General features: G+C 50.5%; 1 protein-coding gene across 1 annotated transcript in view; it reads right to left on the reverse strand.

Moving 5' to 3' along the window:
- The window catches only part of LYST (lysosomal trafficking regulator), a 2,674,875-nt gene that overhangs the window by 102,218 nt on the left and 2,546,755 nt on the right, over positions 1–25,902 (reverse strand). The window contains 1 exon segment of the mRNA XM_069234946.1: positions 8,177–8,274. Coding sequence (XP_069091047.1) covers positions 8,177–8,274 — 98 coding nt within the window.

Raw genomic sequence — 25,902 nt, forward strand, 5'->3', positions numbered from 1 at the left:
ATGGGATATTCCTTTGGTTCTTCTGGTGCAGAATGAAGACAAGCAGTCCTAAGAGCCTGTACAACCTGGAAACTGTTGCAGTTACTGCCTGGAGCTGAAGTTGCAAGGTTAGAGTAGCCTTCTTGGATACTTTGTTGCAGTTACAGGTTTCCTGGAGCAATCTGCGGTTGATCCAAAAGTCACAAGCTGAATTAGGGGATGCAGAGGAGTCTTGGAGTAGTCTTGCAAACCGAATCTGAGGAAACACCCAAAGGGGAGACCCTAAATATCCCTGAGAGGGGACTGGCTACCTAACCAGGTATGCACCTATCAGGAGGGGTCTCTGATGTCATCTGCTGCCACTGGCCACTCAGATGTTCCCAGAGGGTTCCCACACCTTGGAATCCAAGATGGCTAACACCAGAGACACTCTGGTCACTACCCCTGGGGTGGTGAAAGACAGGGGAGTGGTCACTCCCCTTTCCTTTGTCCAGTTTTGCGTCAGAGCAGGGACTGGGGGTCCCTGAACCGGTGTAGACTGGATTATGGAAGGAGGGCACCGTTTGAGCCCTTCAAAGCATTTCCAGAGGCTCTGGGAGGATATCCATCCCATGCCTGTAACACCTATTTCCAATGGGAGAGGGTGTAACACTCCTCTCCTAAAGGAAATGCACTGTTCTGCCTTCCTGGGACTGAGCTGCTCAATCCAGGAGGGCAGAAACCTGTCTGTGATGTGGCAGCAGCTGAGGCTGCAGTGGAAACCTCAGGGAGCTGGTTTGGCAGTACTGGGGATCCATGTGGAGCCCCCATAGTGCATGCAATAGGCCCTTCAATTCCAGAACTGGATTGGGGGTACAATTTCTCAATCTTAGACACCTCGCATGACCATATTCAGGGTTACCATTGTGCAGCTACATAAATGTAGTGACATTTATGTAGTGCATGCTTATAATGGTGTCCCTGCACTCACGAAGTCTGGAAAATTGGTCCTGGGCAATGTGGGTGCACCTTTGCTAGTGCAAGGGTGCCCTCACACACAGTAACTTTGCACCTAGCCTTAAGTAACTGAATGTTAGACATATAGGTGACCTATAAGTTACCTGGTGCAGTGAAAATGGCTGTGAAATAGTGTGTGCACTATTTCACTCATGCTGCAGTGGTAGTCCTGAAGGAGTGTTTGTATGAGCTCCTTATTGGTGGCAAAATAAATGCTTTAGCCCATAAGCATCTCCTGGAACCCCAATGCCCTGGGTACCCAGGTACCAAATACTAGGGACTTCTAAGGGCATTCCAGTGTGCCTATCTGAATTGGAATCTGGAGTCACTATAGTGACAAATTTGGTAAACAGAGAGAGCATAAACAATGGAGTTCTGGTTAGCAGAACTCCAGTGACACAGTCAAAAATACTAACAACACAGTAAAACACACTGACACATAGGCCACAAACTATGAGCACTGGGGTCCTGACTAGCAGGATCCTAGTGAGACATCAAAAACACACTGACAAACAGGCAGAAATTGGGGGTAACATGCCAAGAAAGATGATACTTTCCTATAGCTGGTTAGAGAGACCACTGAGGAAGTGTTAGTTTCTGATGGGGGTACTGACAATGCCACCCTTGCTCCCTGTCCCCTTAGAATGGGAAAGTACAGGCAGCACCCATTAATAAATGGTGTTGAGGCCTACAGGGACACAGGTGCCAGAGTCACTATGGTGACTGAAAAACTGGTGTATCCTGAGCAACACCTACTTGGTCACACATGGCAAGTGACTGATGATCATAGTAAGACGTTGTGCCACCCCATGGAAGTTATTTAATTTAGCTGGGGGGTGTTACTGGTCCTAAAAACTTGTTTCCTCGGACCTACCTGGAGATAGTCTACTAGGGAATGACTTGGAGACTTCAGCTTGGGCTGAAGTGGAACTGGAGGGGGTGGGGTGGGGGGCAGGGAGAAATCAAGTAGGGAACAACAGACTTGCCCCACACTGGCGAGCTTGAGGCATCAAACCGCAGTTCAAGAGGCAGGGGATATCAGTGGCACCTATAAGGTGTCCTGGGAAGACAGTCTCCTATATTCAGAGGGAAGGGACCCCAAACCTGGTCCCACCAGGAGGTTGATGGGCACTCTGAAATAAAGGAAGTTTCTGCAGACCTTGGCCCTTGATATTCCCCTAGCAGGTCACGTGGGGCAAAGCAAAACTTGGGACACACTTGTCCCACACTTTCACTAGCCCCACATGTCTGAAGACTCAAAGCCATTTCGTCGCTCCTGTGTCAACTGTCAAGCCAGTGGCAAGACAGGTGGCACACCAAAGCCCCCTTAATCCCACTTCCAGTGTTTGGGGTACCCTTTGAGAGGGTTGGGGTAGTTATTGTTGGCCCACTGGACCCTCTAAGAGCCTCTGGGAACAGGTTCATACTGGTGGAAGGGGACCACGCAACCAGGTACCCAGAGGCCATTCCTGAGGCCATTCCTCTTAGGACTACTACAGCTCCTGCAGCAGCCAAAGCCCTTCTTGGGATCTTTTCAAGAGTGTGTTTTCCTAAAGAGGTGGTATCAGACAGAGATGCAAACTTCATGTCTGCTTACCTGAAAGCCATGTGGAAGGAATGTGGTGAGTCTTACAAGTTCACCACACCTTACCACCCGCAAACAAATGGCTTAGTTGAGTGGTTTAACAAAACTCTCAAGGGTATGAAAATGGGACTCTCTAAAAACAACTCAGGAAGAGATGGAATGTCCTGTTACCATGCCTCCTCTTTGCCTGTATGGACATTCCTCAGAAGGGTGTGCGCTACAGCCCATTTGAACTTCTCTTTGGACACCCTGTTAGGGGTCCCTTGCTCTTTCTAGAGAAGGCTGGGAGAAACCTCTGAAGCCTCCCAGGCAAGACATTATGGACTATGTGCTTGGCCTCAGTTCAAGGATGGATGAGTGCATGAAGAAGGCTACTAAAAACCTTCAGACCAGCCAGGAGTTGCAAAGGCAATGGCATGACCAGAAGGCTGTACTGACTGTGTACCAGCCAGGACAGAAAGTGTGGGTCCTGGAGCCTCTGGCTCCAAGGGCACTCCAGGCCAAGTGGAGTGGTCCTCAAACCATTGTGGACAAAAAGGGTGAAGTTACCTACCTGGTAGACCTTGGCACTCCCAAAAGCTCCCTCAGGGTGCGTCTTGTGAACCACCTTAAGCCCTACTATGACATGGATGATATGACCCTGCTCATGGCAGCTGATGAGGGACAGGAAGAAGAGAGTGACGGTTTCTCTGACCTCTTTTCCCACACTGCAGCTGTTGGCTCAGATGAGGGGGTAGTACTTGCTGACTGCCTTTCCGAGTTGCAGAATGAGGAAATAGGAAGCTGGCCTGGTGTGTGGTGAGTACCTATGGTATTATCACCTTATACCAAGTCCAGGTATCCCCTATTAGTGAGGTATAGTCAGTGTCTAGAAAGCCAGGCTCTCTAGAGTTGGCTGTGGATGAGTAGCCAAGACTTATCTAGGAGACATGCAAAGCTCATGCAATGCCACTGTAGGAACTCAGCACTTACACATATGAAAGAAAACACTCAGTGTTAGAAAAATAAAGACTCTTTATTACAGTAACACAATCACTAAAACTCTCCAGGGGTAATACTCCAATATGATGTAAGTAAACACACTGCATATGTGTAGGAAGTTGGCTGTGTATATACTATCTCAAAGTGAGAGATAGTGTGCATAGAGTCCAAGGGTTCCCCTTAGAGGTTGATAGTGGCAAAATTAGATAATGCTAATGCTCTATTTTGTGGTACTGTGGTCGAGCAGTAGACTCATCAGAGGGTAGTGTTAAGCATTTGATGTACATACACAGGCAATAAATGAGGAACACACACTCAAAGACTTTACTCCAGGCCAATAGGTTTTTATATAGAAAAATATATTTTCTTAATTTATTTTAAAACCACTAGATTCAAGATTTGAGGTAAGTACATAAAATGTAAGGTAAGTCACACAAGTAAGTATAGAACTTTGATTTAAAACAGTAGTACACAGTTTTCGTAAAAATGGCAATAATCCATTTTAAAAGTAGACACTGCGAAAATCAACAGTTCCTGGGGGAGGTAAGTATTTGTTAGTTTTTCATGTAACTAAAGCACCTACAGTCAGTCTCCTGGGCATAGGCAGCCCGCTGTTGGGGATTCAGGGCAACCCCAAAGCCACCGCACTGGCAACACAGGGCCCGGCAGGTGCAGAGGTCAAAGGAGGGCCCAAAACACATAGGCGCCTATGAAGAACAGGGGTGCTCCGGTTCCAGTCTGCTAGCAGGTAAGTACCTGCGTCCTCGGGGAACAGACCAGGGAGGTTTTTGTAGAGCACTGGTGGTTGGGACACACAAGCACACAAAACACACCCTCAGCGGCACAGGGCGGCCAGGTGCAGTGTGCAAAGTAGGCATCGGGTTTGCTACAGGAATCAATGGAGGGACCAGGGGGTCACTCTGGCAATGCAGGCAGGGCACAGGGGGGCTTCTCGGGCCAGCCACCAACTGCTGGTCACTCCTGCACTGGTTGGTGGTCCCTCTTGGTCCTGGGGGCTGCGGGTGCAGTGCTTGGTCCAGGCATCAGGTTCCATTGTTACCAGGCAGTCGTGGTCAGGGGAAGCCTCTGGATCCTCTAAGCAGGCATCGCCGTGGGGGTGCAGGGAGGATGACTCAGAGTGTTCATGTCGTTGGAGTTGCCTGGGAGTCCTCTCTGCGGTGTTTATTGTCCTGGACTCGAGCCGGGGGCGTTGGGTGCAGAGTGTGAAGACTCAGGCTTCTGGCAGGAGGTGTGAGTCTCTTTAAAGTTGTTTCAAAGTTGCAAGTTTGTTGCTGTCTCTGAACAGTGCTGCTGTTCTCAGGAGGTTCTTGGTCCTTTGGGTGCAAGGCAGTCCTCTGAGGTCACTGGTCCCGCCTGATGCGTCGCTGTGCAGGTTTGAGTCTGAAGACAGGCCGGTAGGGCTGGGGCCAAGTCAGTTGTCGTCTCCGTCGTCTCTCCGGGACTTTCAGGTCAGCAGTCCTTCTTCTTGTTATAGGTTGCAAGAATCTGATTTCCTCGGTTCAGGGCCATCCCTAAATACTGAATTAAGGGTGGGTTTAGGTCAGGGGGCACTTGAGGGTGACTACACCCTCCTTGTGCTTCCTCTCTAAGGGGAGGGGGAACATCCCTATTCCTATTGGGGGAATCCTCCAAAACCAAGATGAAGGATTTCTAAAGGCAGGGGTCACCTCAGCTCAGGGCACCTTAGGGGCCGTCCTGACTGGTAGGTGACTCCTCCTTGTTTTTCTCATTATCTCCTCCGGACTTGCTGCCAAAAGTGGGGGCCGTGCCCAGAGGGGTGGGCATCTCCACTAGCTGGGATGTCCTGGGGGGCTGTAACAACAGGCATGAACCTTTGGTACAGTTCCTGCAGGGGGAGGTGAGAAGCACCTCCACCCAGTGCAGGCTTTTTTCCTAGCCATAGAGTGCCAAGGGCACTCACCCCATGTGGCCAGAAACCTGCCTGAATGTGGAAGGCTTGCAGAAACTGGTCAGCCTAGCACTAGTATTTGGACTGGTATAAAGGGGGCATCTCTAAGATGCCCTCTGTGTGCATTTCTCGATAAATCCCATACTGGCATCAGTGTGGATTTATTGTGCTGAGAAGTTTGATACCAAACTTCCCAGTATTCAGTGTAGCCATTATGGAATGTGGAGTTCGTTTTTGACAAACCCCCAGACCATATACTCTTCATGGCTACCCTGCACTTACAATGTCAAAGAGTTGGCATAGACTCTGTAGTGGCATAGTGCTCATGCAGGTATGCCCTCACCTGTGGTCTAGGGCACCCTGCCTCAGGGCTGAAAGGCCTGCTAGAGGGGTGACTTACCTATGCCACAGGCAGTGGGTTGTGGGTATGGCATTCTGAGGGGAGTGCCATGTCGACTTAGTCTTTTTATCCCCACCAGCACACACAATCTGTGAGGCAGTGTGCATGTGCTGAGTGAGGGGTCCCCAGGGTGGCATAATACATGCTGCAGCCCTTAGAGACCTTCCCTGGTCACAGGGCCCTTGGTACCATGGGTACCATCTGTGTGCCAGGGCTGTGCCAATTGTGGAGACATAGGTACAGTTTTAGGGAAAGAACACTGGTGCTGGGGCCTGGTTAGCAGGGTCCCAGCACACTTTCCATCAAAGCTGGCATCAACAAAAGGCAAAATGTTAGGGGGTAACAATGCCAACAGTGGCATTTTCCTACAGTCATTGACTGTGTGCTTCATTAATAGCCTATGGGTATTCAACAAATGCTTTGCACTACCCTCTGATAAGCTTAACTGCACAAGCACACTACCACTAAAGAGAGCATTAGTATTATTTACTTTGACATAGTATATACAGAGCCACCTTCCTATAGACGGGTCTCATTGAAGGGCAGGTCCATGAGGTTGGCCTGGACATCCAGTAAAAAAACAGATGTTCTCAGCCAGGCAAGGCGTCTAGGCACCACTGTCGAGGAAACCACTCTGCCCTGTGAATCAGTCATATCCAAACCAAACATGATTTTGAACTTTGCTGCATCTCTCTTATCCTTGAATGCTTGGGAGAGAATGGCCCAGGACTCCTCCAGGACCTAAGGCAGCACTTGTGCAACCATGTCTCACAGTGTTTGGTGATATCGGCCCAAAAGGCATGCCGTATTCACTGACCGCAATGCTAGGATGGTGGAAGAAAACAGTTTCTTGGATAAGGTGTCAAGCCTCTTGGATTCCCTACCCAGGGGTGCGACAGGGAATGCTTTGTGGGAAGTGGAGGCTTGCAATGCCATGATCCTCGCAGTTGAGTGCTGGTTGAGGAAATCTGGATTCCCAGGTGTGGGGCGATGGTGGCCAGCGATTACACTGTTCACTTGGGTCCCTGTGCGGGGCTTGGAACAGGTCCCCAGCAGGACATCAGTAAGTTTTTCACTGAAAGGGAGCAGGGGTTCTGAAGAGGAAGATCCTGGCTGAAGCACTTACGTCACGAGGTTAGTCGTGACTGCCACCAAAGGTAGCTCAAGGTTGAGAACCTCAGCAGCCCTCATCACCACCACGACTCTCCTCCGTAGCCATGGTAGGGGGAGAATGCAAACCAGTACCTGGAGATGTGTCTAGTCCACTGCCACCTCCCAATTCCTCCTGAGTGTCTAACTGGTATTCTAAAGGGTTCTGTGAGCCTCCCATTCTTCCCTCATGCCTAGCTGTTCAGTATAAGAATGAGGCAACAACCTATGACCAATGGGCCCTGTCGGTGCTGGAATTGGCATCTATCGATGATGTTGTGACTGCAAGTCATCGGGTATTAGAATGGGGCTGGTGCCACCAGTGGGTGCCATCAGCGCCAGGGAAGGTTCGTTGACAAGACCGGTGCTGGACCGTATCCGTGATTGGATCCATGAAGGCCCATCAGAGCTGAGGCTGGAACCATTGGTGCAGAACCAGATGGGGCCTTCTCTGACCCTGCAAGGCCGAAGGCTCTCGGGAGGGGTCGGCCCACTCAAATACTTGGCACCCGCCCTCGCCAATAACTTTGACTTGAGCAGGCTTTGCTCCAGCTCCCGGGAAAGCAGGGAGGCGCAAAGTGGACCCACACAATAGCTCTGTACAACTGTGCCTGGAACGCCGATGTTCCTTGCATGTCACGTCGGTCGACAGATGAGGAGAAGTAGAAGTATGCTTCAATTTCTTAAGTTTCTTGAGTGTCCAAAGGACATGGTATTGAAATTGGATGAAGGAAGACTTAGGGCTCCCAGAGGTGTCCCGCAATCTTTCTGTTGATAGGGACTGAGACCTCTGAGGTGTCACATGACGCACGTCGCCTGTCAGGCCGCTAGCAGCTTTAGGGATCACTCCCTCAAAGCCTTCAGTGTCATGACCCGCAGTCCGAGCACAACCGGAGCCGTGGTCGCGCTTGAGACATCACAAACAGATCAGATGGGGGTAACATGGCATGGTGACAGGCGCCACACACCTAAAATCCTGTCTTCCTCTATTAGATATTTAGTACAGGTAGTACTTGATTAACCATGATATGGTCCATTGTTCAGAGAAGGCATAATTTGAAAAAGTGTTTACATTCAGCAGCCAGAAATAAGCATATCATTCTAAATCTGGATTTTGAATCCAATACGGGAAATTCTTTCATTGTAAGATACTCACCCGAATCACAAACAGTTGCAATGTCACCTGTTGTCTCACTAACAGACGCAGCTGTTACAGGACTTTTATGCCCAGTAAGACTTTGAACATAACACAATCTGTATTCAAAAACATAAAAATACTTTTAATCAAAACTTTTGACAACAAACACAAAGTATACTTTGAAATTAATATAATTATATATTTCTATTACCTGTTTTTTTTTATCAAGCTGTTTGGGTTTGTGTGAATTAGAGAGCACAGAAACACATATTTAGAAGTTGTTTGTTTAATTTTTTCAGACTTTGCTCATCTATAAGTACTTGTAAAGAGAACTACTCATTTTCATTGTACAAAATTAGGATATAGGTGTAGGAAGCCGGCTCTCTATATCATACACTTAAAAAAGTACACCGTGCAGCGAGTCCAGTAGCTCCCCAACTGGATTGCAGAGGCAAAAGTAGATATCACTAACATACAAGTTACTTACCTTCGGTAACGCTATATCTGGTAGACACATATTCTAGTTGCAGATTCTTTACCTTTGAATTTCCCCAGGCGTCGGACCCAATCCGGAGATTTTTCTTCGAGCAGAACCTCTGCACGCCGTCAGGTGGCGTCGGTCGACTCCGCAGGCGTCATTGGCATCGTGTTCGCTGTGATGACGTCGCGATCATATGTAGGCACCACCCCGGCGCGCTGACGTCAGTTTCTTTTCACTACTTTCCACACCAGTAGCACAGAGCCATGAAGAACACTCGGAGTGGTGCGCCAAAACTAGGGCCCATTAGGGGAGGTTCCTGTCCCTAGAAATCAGTTCGCAGTGCGCAGAGGATGGGCGGGTCGGTAAGGAATCTGCATCTATAATATGTCTCTACCAGATATATCGTTAATGAAGGGAAGTAACTTGTGCATCTGATAGAGACTTCTACTTGAAGATTCCTTACCTTTGAATAGCTACCCAAGCAATATCATCCCCAGTGGTAGGCTGTGAACCAAGATCACACCAAGTACTCCTGCAGGACCGAACGGCCAAAGGAGCTGTCCCTTCGGACTTGACTGTCCAGGCAAGAGTGTTTGGTAAAAGTGTGCAGAGATGCCCACATGGCTGCCTGACAGATGCCCAGGACTGGAACGCCCCATGCTAGTGCTGTGGTAGCAGCAGTAGCTCTGGTGGAGTGAGCACGCAAACCTTCAGGAGGTTGCTTCTTAGCCAGAGCGTAGCACATTTTGATGCCTAAGAGTACCCATCATCAAATAGTCTTCTTCTGCACCGCCTTTCCCTTCTTTGCACCCACATAGAGTTGATCGTCCACCCGGAAGTCTTTGGTATGATCAAGGTAGAACGCCAACGTTCTTTTTGGGTCCAGGCGGTGGAGACTCTCCTCTTCATGAGAGGGATGTGGAGGTGCATAAAAGGTAGGCAAGGTGATGGACTTTCCGACATGGGGATGGACTTTAGGTAGGAAAGAAGCCCTTGTGCGAAGTACAACTTTGTCAGGATGTATGGCCAGGAAAGGTAGCTTAGACAGAGCCTGGAGCTCACTTACTGTGCGGACAGAGGTAATGGCAACTAAAAAGACAGTCTTGATGGTTATGAGCTGTAAAGGAAAGCTGTGAAGCAGCTCAAACGGTGCACATATAAGGTAAATTAATACCAGGTTTAGATCCCATTGCGGCATGGTGAATGGGATAGGAGGAAAGAGATGTGTGAGGCGTTTAAGAAGCCTCCTGTAGGAAAATGCCACTGCTGGCATGGGTACCCCCTAACTTTTTGCCTTTTGTTAATGCCAGTTTTAATAGAAAGTGTGCTGGGACCCTCCTAACCAGGCCCCAGCACCAGTGTTCTCTCCCTAAAACTGTACCTTTGTCTCCACAATTGGCACAGCCCTGGCGCACAGATAAGTCCCTTGTAAATGGTACCCCTGGTACCAAGGGCCCCGTGGCCAGGGAAGGTCTCTAAGGGCTGCAGCTTGTCTTATGCCACCCTGGGGACCCTCACTCAGCACATGCACACTGCCTCACAGCTTGTGTGTGCTGGTTGGGAGAAAAAGACTAAGTCAACATGGCACTCCCCTCAGAGTGCCATGCCAACCTCACACTGCCTGTGGCATAGGTACGTCACCCCTCTAGCATGCCTTACAGCCCTAAGGCAGGGTGCACTAGACCACAGGTGACAGTATAGCTGCATGAGCACTATGCCCCTACAGTGTCTAAGCCAATTCTTAGACACTGTAAGTGCAGGGTAGCCATAAAGAGTATATGGTTTGGGAGTTTGTCAAACACACACTCCACAGTTCCATAATGGCTACAATGAATACTGGGAAGTTTGGTATCAAACTTCTCAGCACAATAAATCCACACTGATGCCAGTGTGGGATTTATTGAACAATGCACACAGATGGCATCTTAGAGATGCCCCCAGCATGCCATCCCACCTTCTAGTTCTACGCTGACCGGTATCTGTCAGCCTGCCAGTTCCAGACTAGTTTCTGGCCACATGGGGTGAGTGCCTTTGTGTACTCTGCGGCCAGGAACAAAGCCTGTCCTAGGTGGAGGTGTTTCACACCTCCTTCTGCAGGAACTATAACACCTGGAGGTGAGCCTCAAAGGCTCAAGCCTGGTGTTACAACACCCCAGGGCACTCTAGCTAGTGGAGATGTCCACCCCCGCTTTTGTCGACAAGTCAGACGAGATAATGACAAAAACAAGGAGGAGTCACGTCCTCAGCCAGGTCCACCCCGAACGTGACCAGAGCTCATGTGACCCCCTCCTTACAAAATTCTCCATCTTGCTTTGGAGGATTTAGCCCAATAGGAATAGGGATGTGCCTCCTTCCACAAAGGGAGGAGGCATAAGGAGAGTGTAGCCACCCTCAGGGACAGTAGCCATTGGCTACTGCCCTCCAGCCTAGACACCCCCCTAAATTTAGTGTAAATGGGCGATCCTGAACCCAGGAAATCAGATTCCTGATGACCTACAAAGAAGAAGGACTGCTGACCTGAAAACCCAGCAGACAAGAAGGAAGACAACAACTGCTTTGGCCCCAGCCCTACCGGCCTGTCTCCTGATTCAAAGACCCTGCACCGGCGACTCATGCTGCGGGCAAAGTGACCTCTGCTGACTCAGAGGACTGCCATGCATCTACAAAGGACCAAGAAAATCCCATGGACAGTGGCCCTGTCTAAAGCAAAAAGAAGAAACTTTCTTTAAAGGGACTCTCACCTCAATCCAGAAGCGCGAGTCCCCACCACTCTGCACCTGATGCCACTGGCCCGTGTCCAGAGAAACCAACGCCACAGAGAGGACCCCCAGGCGACTCAGACAACGCGTCCACCCTGAGCCAACCTCTCTGCACCCCTACAACGACGTCTGCAGAGGGAATCTCGAGGCCCCCATTTGACCGCGACTGTCCGGTGAAAAGAAACCTGGCGCCTGGAAGAAGCACTGCACCCGCAGCCCTCAGGCCAGTGAAGAACAAACCACTGGTGCAGCAGTGACCAGCAGGCGGCCCTCACCCTTGCCCAGTCGGTGGCTGGCCAGAGAAGCCCCCCCTGTGCCTTGCCTCCATCGTCTGAGTGACCCCTGGGTTATTCCATTGATCCCTATTACAAACCCGATGCCTGGTTTGCCCACTGCACCTCCCCGCCCTGTTGCCGCCGAGGGTGTATTTTGTGTGCCTACTTGGGACCCTCCCAGTGCTCTACAAAACCCTCCTGGTCTGCTCCCCTAGGACGCAGGTGCTTACCTGCTAGCAGACTGGAACCAGAGCACCCCCTGTCTCCATGGGTGCCTATTTTATTTGGGCCCCTCTTTGACAGCTGCACCTGACCGGCTCTGTGTTTCTAGTGCTGGGTGTTTGGGGTTGACTTGAACCCCCAACTGTGGGCTGCCTATGCCCCGGACACTGAACTTGTAAGTGCTTTACTTACCTGCTAAACTAGCTTGTACTTACCTCCCCCAGGAACTGTTGAATTTTGCACACTGTCCACTTTTAAGATATCTTACTGCCATTTTATGCCAAACTGTGTACATTACTGTTTTGATTCAAACCTCTATCTATACCTGCAAAGTATCTTACATTTAATGTACTTACCTGCAATTTGACTCTTGTGGTTCTAAAATAAATTTAGAAAATAATATTTCTCTATATAAAAACCTATTAGCCTGGAGTTAAGTCACTGAGTGTGTGTTACCATTTATTGCCTGTGTGTGTACAACAAATGCTTAACACTACCCTCTGATAAGCCTAACTGCGCGACCACACTACCACAAATAGAGCATTAGTATTATCTATTATTGCCTTTATCAAGCCTCTTAGAGAACCCCTGGACTCTGTGCACACTATTTCTCACTTTGAGATAGTATATACAGAGCCAGCTTCCTACACCTCCAACTATAGGAGATTTAAATAAAGGGCTGATCTGGTAACCTCAAGAACGCAGAGATAGCAGAAATATATCCCTTAAGGGTGCACAGGGTAGAACCCTGCTGGGCAAAGGAAAGAATAAAGAGGAGGACTTGAGAAAGAGGAGCAGATAGAGGTCCACAGATCTGTCGATGCACCATGCCAGAAATTTCTTCCAACGACAGACGTATACAGTTTTGGTTGAGGGACGCCTGGCTGACAAAATAACATTACAGTCTTCAGGTGGCAGGTCAAAAGACGTCAACTGTCGCCGCTCAATCTCCACGCAAGGAGGCGGAGGGTGGACAGGTTTGGATGGAGGACCCTCCCCTGCTGCTGCGACAGAAGATCCTCCCAAAGAGGTAGTCTGAGCAGACAAGCTATGGCCATGCTCAACAGCTCAGGATACCAGACTCTTCATGCCCAGTCCGAAGCCACCAGTATAACTTGGGCCCGGTCTTGCCTGATCTTCTTTAGAACTCTGGGCAGAAGTGGTGTGGGCGGAAAGGCGTACAGGAGGCCTGAATTCCACTTGTGGTGAAAGGCATCGCCGAGCGAGTGCTGCCTTGGAAACTCCAACATGCAAAACAGCTGACATCGCGCGTTCTCTATGGAGGCGAACAAGTCTAACCAAGGTTCTCCACACTGAAGGAAAAGTCCTTGTGCCACCTCTGGATGAGGACGCCATTTGTGACTGACCACGCATCGTCGGCTGAGTTCGTCTACTCTGGCATTCAAGGAGCCCACCAGGTGTTGAGCTACCAGGGAAATGCCCTGATCTTCCAGCCATGTCCAGAGGCAAAGAGCCTCTTGACAAAGGGTCCATGACCCCACTCCGCCTTGTTTGTTGCAGTACCTCATGGCGGTGGTGTTGTCTGTCAACACTTGCATTGCTTTCCCTTTCAGAGAGGGAAGGAATGCTTTCAATGTCAGTTGAATCACTCTGAGCTCCAGATGATTGAAATGGAGCCTGGTTTCCGCCAGAAACCAGAGGCCTCTAATCTCCGCCTCTCCCATGTGGCCACCCCATCTCCAGGAGTGATGCATTTGTCTCCTGATTCATTAACCACCAATGCAGGTCTCTCGCAGTTCCTTCAGAGATCTGGACCTTGTCGGAGAGATTCCCCTGATGCTGCGCCCACTAGAACTTCAGGTCCCAATGCAGGGCCCACATATGCCATCTGGCCTTTTGAATTAGCCAGTATCATAGCAGGGAATGCACCAGATGAAGAGGAAGCTTGGATGACAAGGCTCTCAGGCATGGGGTGTTGGGTGAGGAATTTTGGGTCTGTCGGCGCAGGTCGATGGCGGCGGGCAATCGTTCTATTCACAGGAGTCCCTGTGCCTGGTCTGGGCCAAATACCCAAAAGGACGTCTGTCAGTGCCTCATTAAAGGGAAGAAGAGGTTCGGAAGAGGAAGACCCCGGCTGAAGCACGTTGGTTAGGATATTAGGCTTAACCTCCACAGAAGGTAGCTCAAGGTCCAAGACCTTAGCCGCCCTTCTCACCACCATGTAATATGAGGCACCCTCCTCCGCAGCCACGGTAGGAGGAGAGAGCATACCAGTGTCAGGGGAGATGTCTAGACCAATGGCATCACCCAAATTTTCCACCCAGTCCATTTGGGGGTCAAGCTGGTATCCTAAAGGGTCCAGCGTCCGCTCCAAACTCTCCCCATATCCATAATCATAAGGGTCTGGATCAACCCTGGGCCCAGGAGAGCCCATAGAGAATGGAATTGGTGTTAAGCAAAGTCACTCCGGCTCCGGGTCGTCGGGTATGAGGATGGGATCGACGTCAATTGTGGGCCCAACCGACGTCAGGAGTGTCGATGTCTAACCAGACGCCGGGGAAGGTCGCTGTGGCACATCCGGCGTCGGGACAGATCCGCGATTAGATCCAGAGGAGCACTCTGGAGTCGTAGCCGAAGTAGACGACTTTGAACCTCAGGGGGCCCCTACCAACTCACCTGTGCCCAAGGGTGCCGAAGGTGGGTTGGTCTGTCCAAAAATGAGGCGCATTGCCTCATAAACCTTTTTAAGCTGGACAGGGGTGGATCTGGCTCCCTGGAGGTTGGGGAAGCGCAGAGCCAATCTAGAGGAAGGCTCTGAGGACGGAGGCCTAGAGCGTCGATGCTCTTCCCGCGCTGCATTTTCCGAGCGACAGGGTTAAGTCGAAGAACCTTTGTCCTTCTTCGACTTCTTCTTTTTGTGACCTGAATGTCCCGATGACTCTGCGGCCGGTCTTGAGACCTTCCTCTCAAACGAGACCATGAGCGCTGCGGAGTCGAGTGTCGGGCCGCCATGAGCTTTAGGGACCACTCCCTCAAAGCTTTTAGGTTCATGGCCTGTAGGAGGCTGGCCTGTTTTGTAGTGGGTACCTTGGGTACTTACACTTTATACCAGGTCCAGTTATCCCTTATTAGTGAAGCAGTAGTGTTCTAGCATCTTAGGCTGATAGAGGTAGCTATAGCAGAGCAGCTTAGGCTGAACTAGGAGACATGCAAAGCTCATGCAATACCACTTATAGTTACACAGTACTTATACACAAGTAAAGACAATACTCAAAAATAAAGGTACTTATTTGGGTGGCACAGTATCCAAAAATATCTTAGAGACAATACTCCTTCTGGAGGTAAGTATTATACACAATATATACACTAGACATCAAAATTAGACAAGTAAACAGTCTTAGAACAACGCAAACAGTAGGAAATCCTATAGAATATAATGGGAGCAAATAGGTCTAGGAGCAACAGAAACCATTTACTAAAAAAGTGGAATGTGACTCACAAATTCCCCCCTAGACAAGTGTACTGTGTGCAGAATCACTGGGAGAGTAAGAATACAATAAAGATAAGTAAATTACCCCACCCCAGGGCCCAGAAATGCAGGAGTAAAGTACTGCAAGTTTCCTTAGGACACACTACACCTCGTTTTTGGGATTTTGCAGCAGCCAACCAAGTCTGCAAAGAACAACTGCTGGATTATTGGACCTGAAGACCTTCAAAGGAAGGGGACCAAGTCCAGAAGTCGAAAGAAGTTCCAGGAAGGACAGGGGCCCCTGTCAACCCAGAAGAGGGTACAAAAGAAGAGTCCCTGGTTAGTTGAAGACTGCAGAAATGCACCCTAGGAAAATGCCAGCGGGTTCATGCGTGATGAAAACGGCAAAAGTGCGTTTTTCATGAAAATGGCGCTGAATGGACCCAGGAGGGACCTGGAGGCCTCAACTCTGTGTGAGGAGGAAGAGGGGGATCTCAGCACTAGAGAGCCCTCAGGATGCCAGCCACCACCCCCAGAAGTCACAGGATCCGGGTTCAAAGGAAGTGCAAAACGCAGTTGATGTAGCACAACAAAAGAAGGTACCACGCCGTCGGAGAACAACTCAGCGAGTTAAGCGTCGCAGGGTGGAGTGCTGGGGATCTGGGCCAGGCTGCGCCTTGCTCTGCAGCTACAGCTGCTGCCACCTCACAGACAGGATTCTGGCCTCCTGGGGTCAGAGCAGCTCAGTCCCAGGAAGGCAGAACAAAGCATTTCCTCTGAGAGCAGAGTGTTACACCCTCTCCCTTTGGAAATAGGTGCTACAGGCTGGGGAGGGGTAGCATCCCTCAGTCTCTGGAAATGCTTTGAAGGGCACAGATGGTGCCCTCCTTGCATAAGCCAGTCTACACCAGTTCAGGGACCCCTTATCCCCTGCTCTAGCGCTAAACTGGACAAAGGAGAGGGGAGTAACCACTCCTCTGTCCATCACCACCCTAGGGGTGGTGCCCAGAGCTCCTCCAGTGTGTCCCAGACTTCAACCATCTTGCTTTGCAAGGTGTGGGGGCACTCTGGAGGCATCTGAGTGGCCAGTGCCAGCAGTTGACGTCGGAGACCCCTTCTGCTAGGTCCATACCTGATAAGGTAGCCAATCCCCCTCTCAGGGCTAGTTAGGGTCTCTCCTGTGGGTTCTATTCAGATTCTGCTTGCATGTTTCCTTCAGGAATCCACTGCAACTACTACTTCATCCTCTGACCTCGGATCAACCGCAGCCTGTCCCAGGAACCGCTGTAACAGCAACAAAGTATCCACATGGGATACTTTTCCTCTGCAACTTCAGCTGCGGCCAGCAACTGCAACAGTTTCCACGGTGTGCACACCCTGAGGACTCCCTGTCTTCCTCCTGCACCAGAAGGACCGAAGAAATTTCCCATTGGGTGACGGAGTCACACCTCTGCTCCAGCAGGCACCTTCTAAGCTGACGACCGGTACCCTTGGACTCCTCTCACAGCAACGGGCATGCTCCTAAGGACAAGGAGGTTGGACCCCATCGACATAGACTGTCCTGAGGTCCTGCTGATGCAATTTGGAGGAGGTAAGACCTTCTCTTCCCTGAAAGCGACAGTACCCCTGTGTACTGTGTCGTCTTCACCTCCTGAGGCCTCTGTCCAGCATTTGCAAAATTCCTTAGTGCACAGCCTGGCCCAGGTCCCCAGCACTCCATCCTGCGACGCTGAACTCGCTGAGTGGTTCTCCAGTGGCGTGGGACCTTCCTTTGTTGTGCTGCACCAACCACATTTTGCACCTCCTTTGTCCCTGTGTTCTGGGACTCATGTGGGTGCTGTTTGGCATCCTGAGGGCTCTCTAAAGTGCTGAGAGCCCTCTCTACCTCCTGACACAGAGTTTAGGCCCCCAGGTCCCTCCTGGATCCAGTCAGCACCATTTTGACACAAAATGCACTTTTGTCGTAACCCAGGATTGTTGGCGACTTCCAACACAAAATTACGTCTGCATCCTTCTTCAGGTTGAGGGACTTCCTTTGCATCGTGCAGGAACCAGCTGGCATCTTCCTAAGGTGCATTCCTGCAGTCTTCAACTAACCGGGGACTCTTCTTTTGCACCCTCTTCTGGGTTGGCAGGGGCTCCTGTCCTTCCTGGAACTTCTTTCGACTTCTGGACTTGGTCCCCTTCTTTTGCAGGTCTTCAGGTCCAGGAATCCAGCAGTTGTTGTTTGAAGACTTGGTTGGTTACTGCAATTTTCCAATCACGAGGTGTAGTGTGTCCTGAGGAAACTTGCACTACCTTATTCCTGCTTTTCTGGGCTCTGGAGTGGGGTAATTTACTTACCTTTACTGTATTCTTACTCTCCCATCGATTCCTCACACACTACACTTGTCTAGGGGGGAATTTGCGATTCACATTCCACTTTCTTAGTATATGGTTTTTGTTGCCCATAGACCTATTTTCTCCTGATGCATTCTATAACATTTCCTATTGTTTGCGTTCTTCTATGACTACTTACTTGTCTAAATTTGGTGTCTAGAGTATATATTGTGTACAATACTTACCTCCAGAAAGAGTATTGTCTCTAAGATACTTGTGGTACTGCGTCACCCAAATAAATACCTTTATTGTTGGTAACACAGAGTATTGTCTTTACTTGTGTATAAGTAGTGTGTAACTATAAGTGGTATTGCATGAGATTTTCATGTCTTCTAGTTCAGGCTAAGCTGCTCTGCTATAGCTACCGCTATCAGCCTAAGCTGCTAGAACTCTACTATATTTCACTAATAAGGGATAACTGGACCTGGTATAAGGTGTAAGTACCCAAGGTATCCACTACAATCCAGGCCAGCCTCCTACACACCCTGCCCTCTGGGATAGGAGGGCCTGTCATTGGGGTGACTTATAGTGACCTGGTGAAGTGACCTGTAATGAAAGGGTGCATGCACTTTTTTACACAGGCTGCATTGACAGGCCTGCAGACACATTTTGTATGGGCTCCCATGGGTGGCATAATACAAGCTGCAGCCTATGGGGAACACCTGGTGCCCCCGTGCGCCTTGGGTACCTAGGTACCATATACTAGGGACTTAAACTGGGGCACCAGAATGCCAATTGTGGGGTGTACTGTCAGGGACAACCAAATTTAGAGGGAGAGAGCACAGTCACTTGGGTCCTGGTTAGCAGGATCCCAGTGAACACAGTCAAAACACACTGACGCAGGCAGAAAGTGGGGGTAACCATGCCAAAAAAGGCTATGTTCTTACAATAGTGAAGGAAAGCGCCTCTATTGGCATGGGCACCCCCGAATTGTGCCTGGTTTCTGGTGTAATTTCGAATGAAAGTGCACTAGGTTTCTGCTAACCAGGACCCCAGTACTGCATCTCTGTTCCCCAAAACTGAGCAGTTGTTTATTCAAGTGGCAAAACCTTAAGCATCCCCTGTCAGTCCCCAGTAAATGGTACCCCTGGTACCTAGGGCATGGGGTACTAAGGAGGGTCCCTAAAGGCTGCAGGATGAATTGTGCCACCCTAAGGGTCCCCTCACCAAGCAGATGACAGGCTGCCATTGCAGGCTGCATGTCTTGGTGCAGACAAAAGTGAAAACACAACATGGCTCACAGCTTTTGTGCCATGTCCCCTATCACTGCATGTAATATATGTAAGTCACCCCTCTAGCAGGCCTTACAGCCGTGAGGCAGGATGCATTATATTACATGTGAGGGCATATCTGCACAAGCAGATATGCCTCTGCTATGTCACTGTCAATTCTCAGACACAGTAAGTGACTAGGGAAGTCATTTAAAATACATATGCTGGACACTGGTCACTAAGAGTTCCTCAGCTACATGATGGTTTCACTGAAGATAGGGATGTTTGGTATCGAACATCTTGGATTGGTGAACGCAAAGTGACGCCAGTATTGGATTTACTAACACATTCACACAGTACCTTAGAGGCAACCCCTGAAAATATACCAGGTACTAGTATGTTGACTGACTGGTCCTGAAAAGTTCAGCCACCTTCAGCCACGTTTCTGACCACTTAAAGTGAGAGCCAGCGCTCTCGGAGGCCAGAGACAAAAGCCAACCCTGGGAGGAGCAGTTGAAACCTCCTCCAGGCAGGATGGACATTCCACGGCTGCCTTTGTAATGCAACCCCGGTCTCTCCAGAGGGCAGAGATAACCAACCCCCCTGTTCTGACCCCACTTCTTGGAATCAAGACAAGCAGGAAAATTAGATTAGGAGGTGTGCCCACATCATGCCAGTCCCACCCGTGAGGTGGATGAGCTGAAGTGGGCACCACTTTTTAAAATCCTCTATCTTGTTTTGGATGGAATTAGACTTCTAGGGTCATGGTTAAGCCCACTCCCCAACGGAAGTGGTCATAAAAAGGGTGTAGCCACCCCAAAGGTGGGCAACCCATTGGCTGCCACCTGGCACTCCCTGCAATGCCCCTAAACTGAGTATTTAGAAGGCACCACTGAACCCAAGAATTCAGCTTCTGATGACCTAAGAAGCCCAAGGAAACTGAAGAGTCACACCCGCAGAAGAGGAGAAGAGAAGCTGCCGACCTGGTAACAACCTCATCGACCTGTCTGCAACCCTCGATGGACTCTGCACCAAAAGATGGCTCATCCTGTAGCTGAGCATCCCAGGGAGACCAGGAAGACTAGGAAGACTACCTGCCTTCCAAAAAGACTCAAGATTCCTGTGATCAGCAGACCTGCTCCCCAACTAACTCTAAAGAAAGGACTCTGCAGCCTCTAGAACTGCAAAGGCCTGACACCTGAAGTCACCACTGCACCCGCTGTCACCAACCCAAGTGAAAGTGGTGCTCCAATGCCAGCAAGGTTCCCCAGCTCCCCAGTCTGAATCTATCATTGTTTTACCTCTCCTCGACTCCCCGAAGTCACCTGAAGCCTCTGCACACAGGCCCCCTCTCCCGCAGCCTCTGTGGTGAGATAAACCCAACAACTAAAGCAACCACTGCACTAGTCACCTACAGCCCTATCGGAAGTGGGTCCCTGGTGTCAACAACATCCCCCTGCTCTCCTAAGCTCGAGTACACTGTGGTTTTACCCTCCTGGACCTGACAGAGCCTGCAGCCTCAGACCACAGGACCCCTATACTGCGAGTGCTCCTGGACACAGAAACCCAATACCAAAGGACACCCCTGCATCCGTCTCCTCTGCATCTTGGAGAAAAGGACAAAAGGTGCACCTACGTCCCCGAGCACCCTTTAGTTGGGAAGCAGATACATTTTGGGTCCCGGGAGTGATGGTGACCCACTCCCTGCAGAAGCGTCACCAGCATAATATTGGACAGGCCACCTAAGGTCTCTGTTACTCTGTAAGGTTCTGGAACCTCCTCCCTTTATCCCTTATGGGCCGGTTAGCTACTTCAAAAATGTTTTTTACCAACTTGCTTATACTCCATACAACAAGCTTTTGACATTCTACCTCGGGTGATCATTCGAAGGCTACACTCCGTTTTTACCACACTGATCTGGTCCAGGGGACAGAAGGGAGTGGCAAGAGACTTCCTGCTTCGGCCATTAGAGGAGGAGGGCTTAGAGGTTCCTAATCTGGAGCAGTGTTACATGGTCTCCTAGCTTCAGTATGCAGCTCACTGGTGTTTGACTGAGAGCACCTGGGAAAAATCCCTTTTGATGGATGTGGAAAGGGCTGCCTCGTTCCCACAACTGCTCTAGACAAAATACGTCATACAGCTTCCATGTGGGAACATGCAGTCCAAGTGTTCCTGGGGAAAGCACACTGTGTCTGAGAATTTGTATTTTGGGGCTTGTTGGCTTTCCAGGTACTGACTGATTCAGTGGACATTTCAGGCTGGAGGTTCGGGGGTTGTGGAACAATGGAGGATCTCTTTCCCAGAGAAGAATTTATCATCTTGGGCTGCACAAGACACTTCATGTGGGTCTGGGACAATTCCTTCATTATGTCAGTATCTCTACTATTGTGTGTGAATTTTGGCACACATTTCGGGCAGCTCCGGCCTCATCGCAGACCTTCATGGGCCTCTTAGAGTTCAGAGGGGGTCACCATCTTGTCTCCTTTTTGAACAAAGCTATGGCTTCAGATTCAGGGTTCATCCCCTTTCTGGCAAGTGGGGCTTGGAGTTGTGACCTCGGGTTCCAGCTTGATGCTGTTCAGTAGTTGCAGCTGAGTTCTCCGGTGAAGGTGGTGCTAAGTTATGCTAGGTTCTAACGTTTCCACTTTAATTTTTAACACTGCACCTATGTTATGCCGGCAAAGCATCATAGAATGTACCTCAGTAGGCCTTTGGCCAGCCCCAGGTGCTCCACACCAGTGGCTATGCTTCTACATTTATGGTGGGATTGCTAGAGGTCCATATGTTCTAGTTGCAAGAAATAACAAGGGTGAACAGGATGATGCGTGGGGTCGTGAAGTGACCTACAAATTCCTACACTTGATGTGACCTGATGTGACCTGATGGGCACTGACCGAGGAGATTCACTTGAGGTGTTGTAGGTGAGATAATAAAGTTGACGAAGATCTGGGGGTGTGGGTGAGTCTCTTCACCAGGTTCGCAGACCCTCTGGGTTCCAACTCAGCCTCTTTCTCCAAAGAGGAGGAACAGGGAGTTGATGGAAATGACTAACTCAACTTTTTTTTTGTTTTTTTTTTGTTTATTCGGTCTAAAATTAGACCACTGAAAAGCATAAAAACGAACCATACATCCAAAGAAAAACAAATACAATTAATACACTCCTTGTCCAACAGACCAAATGTTAAATGATACTCCTTAGTTGATGGCTCCTAGCTTATTGGATACAATTTACCAAGACAGTTGAAAAGAAAAACAGATAATATACTAAGGTGGTCATTCTGACCTCGGCGGTAAAAGGCGCCTACCGCCGGTCAGAAATCCTCCATAATCCCGCCGCGGTCGCGGAAACCCGCCACGGTCATTCTGACCCGCAGAAGGCAAACCTCCGAAAATCCGACCGCCACAACAGACCGCCAGACCAGCGGTCAGCGGAAAGGTGGAGGTGACCAAACCTCCACCGCCACGCCAACAGAAATACGCCCATGCCATTACGACCCACGAATCCACGCGGCGGTCATTCAAACGCGGTATTCCATTGGCGGGACACACCGGCGCGGTCAGAATACACACAAACGAACAAAACTCAGCCACATTGGACGATTTGAATCCCACACACCTGATACACATACACACACCACTCCCACACACACAATACAATATAAAACACACACCCACATCACCCACAAACCCCTACGCTTAAAAATTCGTAAAGAAGACAAGAGCGAGACACCAGCATCCAAAACATAACAGCCACAGCCACTCAACACCATCACCCACACACTATCCACACACAAAACAACACACACCACCACACTCAACTCACTTAAATACACATACTCCACCCCACACATCATACACACCACCCCATGGCACCCCAAAGACAACCCCGCTTCACAGACGAAGAACTCAGGGTCATGGTGGAGGAAATCGTTCGGGTAGAGCCCCAGCTGTTCGGCACACAGATACAATACACCAGCATTGCCCGGAGGACGGAGCTATGGCAGAGGATTGTCGACAGGGTGAACGCAGTGGGACAGCACCCCAGAAATCGGGAAGACATCAGGAAGCGATGGAACGACCTACGGGGGAAGGTGCGTTCCATGGTATCCAGGCACAACATCGCCGTGCAGAAGACTGGCGGAGGACCCCCACCTCAACCCCCACAATTCACATCATGGGAGGAGGAAGTCTTGAACATCCTGCATCCTGACGGCCTCGCAGGAGTCGGCGGAGGAATGGATACTGGTAAGTTGAAGCTTCAATCCTGCTTCCCCCCCACCTGCATGCCAAATCATACCCCAACCCTCACCCCCATCCTCGAACCCCACCCTCACCCCCATCCTCGAACCCCACCCCCACCACCATCCTCACCCCCACCACCATCCTCACCCCCACCCCCAGCACACCTATTCCCCGCCAATGTCTCACCATCACAACCCACACATCCCAAAACCTAGGCCTGCATGCGTCCACTAAGCATGGACACCCATCACCAAAGCATGCCCAATGCATATACACATCCCCCCCACAAGCCACCCTCACCCAAGCCCCCACACACGAATGCCAGCACTTGGGGACACGAGAACCCACAGATACACCCATATGCCACACATTGAAACTATAACCATACCTCTATACCCCTGCAGGACCCGACCGTCAACACACCGCGGCGGAGGGGCCAGAATTATCCACACCCCCCACCCAAGAGGCCATCAGCGATGACAGCAGCTCTGTCGATCTGGACACCGATGACCAGCCCGGACCATCGGGGACCTCTGGACAGTCGGTTCCCCTCACACAGGCACAGGCCACTACAGACCCTAACCCCTCTGGGAACACCAGCACAGCTCCCACCCAGCGGGCCCATGCCTCTGTCTCCAGGGCGCGTCAATCTGCGGTGTGTCTACCACTACAGGGCACCCAGGATAACCCACCACCCCAACAACAACAGGGACCTGGGGGCAGTGGTAGTGGGCACACCGGCCAGGGGGCAGAGGCCCAGGGAAACAGGGCAACTCGGCGGGCAGCTGTGCGACAGGGGGGGGAGGAGAGGCCCAGGGAACCCACTCTCCACGAGGTCCTCACCACCATCATGGGAGCATACAACCGCTCCCAGGAGACGATGGCGACGGTACTGGCCCGGTTCCAGGAGATCCAGGTGCTGCAGGAGGAACACTATCGGGGGTACAGGGAGGACATCAGAGCCATCAACACCACCCTGGTTACCATGGTAGGGCTGCTGCAGGACCTCGTAAACAGCAGGGCGGACACTGAACAACACCCAAGGGCCCCTGCCACTAGCCTGGACCAAGAACAGCCATCCACCTCCGCCGGCGCTAGTGGACAGGAGGCCCCCGCACAGCAGCAGCCCACCAGACCCCCACCTCCTGCAGGAGAAGAACCACCCCGCAAGAGGGCCCTGAGATCTTGCAAGAAGACAGAGTAGGATGTCAAGACCCCCGCCAGCAAAGGATACCACCTGATGTCATCCCACTGTCCCACATTGTCACCCTGTCCATCCTTGAACTGCCCATGCTCCATCTCTCCACAGGCCTCTGGACAATGCACCTGTGTGACTGTTACTCTGGACTCTGCCATGGACATTCCTTCACCATAGCCCCCACCCACTTGAAACCACCCATCCCATTTTGAGCACTTCAATAAACACCTATTTTGCACCAAAATATCAGGAGTCTGGCTGTGATTTCAATAGATTGTAATTGACATGACAGTGCAAATATGTCCTTGTACATGGTGAAGTCAACAAACAGCTGCCACAAAGCTGTAGTCCATGGGGAAACGAAGCACAGGACTCGTAGTGGGGACCCCAGATCTGAAATAGGGAGGGAAAAGCCAAAACTCAGTCATCATACACTGGGGCAAATAGACAGGCAGCAGAGATGCTGCAGAGTAGTTAACATTTACTAAATTATCTTTGAAATGTTACCTGTGTCCTATTGGAAGTACTGTTCAATGATTCTGTCCCTGTTGTCTGTTTCAGCCCCGTCGTCTTCCTCCTCGTCACTCTCCTCAGGTTCCACCGCTGCCACAACACCACCGTCTCGACCATCCTCCTGCAGGAAAGGCACCTGGCGGCGCAAAGCCAGGTTGTGAAGCATGCAGCAGGCCACGATGATGTGACACACCTTCTTAGGTGAGTACATTAGGGATCCACCGGTCATATGCAGGCACCTAAACCTGGCCTTTAGGAGGCCAAAGGTGCGTTCGATCACCCTCCTAGTACGCCCATGGGCCTCATTGTACCGTTCCTCTGCCCTGGTCCGGGGATTCCTTACTGGGGTCAGTAGCCACGACAGGTTGGGGTACCCAGAGTCCCCCACTAGCCATACACGGTGTCTCTGTAGCTGTTCCATCACGTAAGGGATGCTGCTATTCCTGAGGATGTAGGCGTCATGCACTGACCCTGGGAATTTGGCATTTACATGCGAGATGTACTGGTCAGCCAAACACACCACCTGGATGTTCATTGAATGGTAATTTTTTCTGTTCCTGTACACCTGCTCCCTGTCTCTTGGGGGAACCAAAGCCACATGGGTCCCATCAATGGCACCAATTACGTTGGGAATATGTCCAAGGGCGTAGAAATCACCCTTCACTGTAGCCAATTCGCCCACCTCAGGGAAAATGATGTAGTTCCTCACGGATTTCATCAGGGCAGACAACACTCTGGATAACACCTTCGAAAACATGGGCTGAGACATCCCGGAAGCAATTCCCACGGTTGTCTGAAATGACCCACTTGCCAAGAAATGTAGTACTGACATGACCTGCACCAGAGGGGGAATCCCTGTGGGTTGGCGGATGGGGGACATCAGGTCGGGCTCCAGCTGGGCACACAGTTCATGGATAGTGGCACGGTTAAGACGGTAGGTCAGGATAATGTGGCGTTCTTCCATTGTCGACAGGTCCACCAGCGGTCGGTACACGGGAGGATTCATCCGTCTCCTCGCCCAACCCAGCGGACGG

Source organism: Pleurodeles waltl, chromosome 5 (assembly GCF_031143425.1).
Source record: "Pleurodeles waltl isolate 20211129_DDA chromosome 5, aPleWal1.hap1.20221129, whole genome shotgun sequence".
In the NCBI taxonomy this organism is placed as follows: Eukaryota; Metazoa; Chordata; class Amphibia; order Caudata; family Salamandridae; genus Pleurodeles; species Pleurodeles waltl.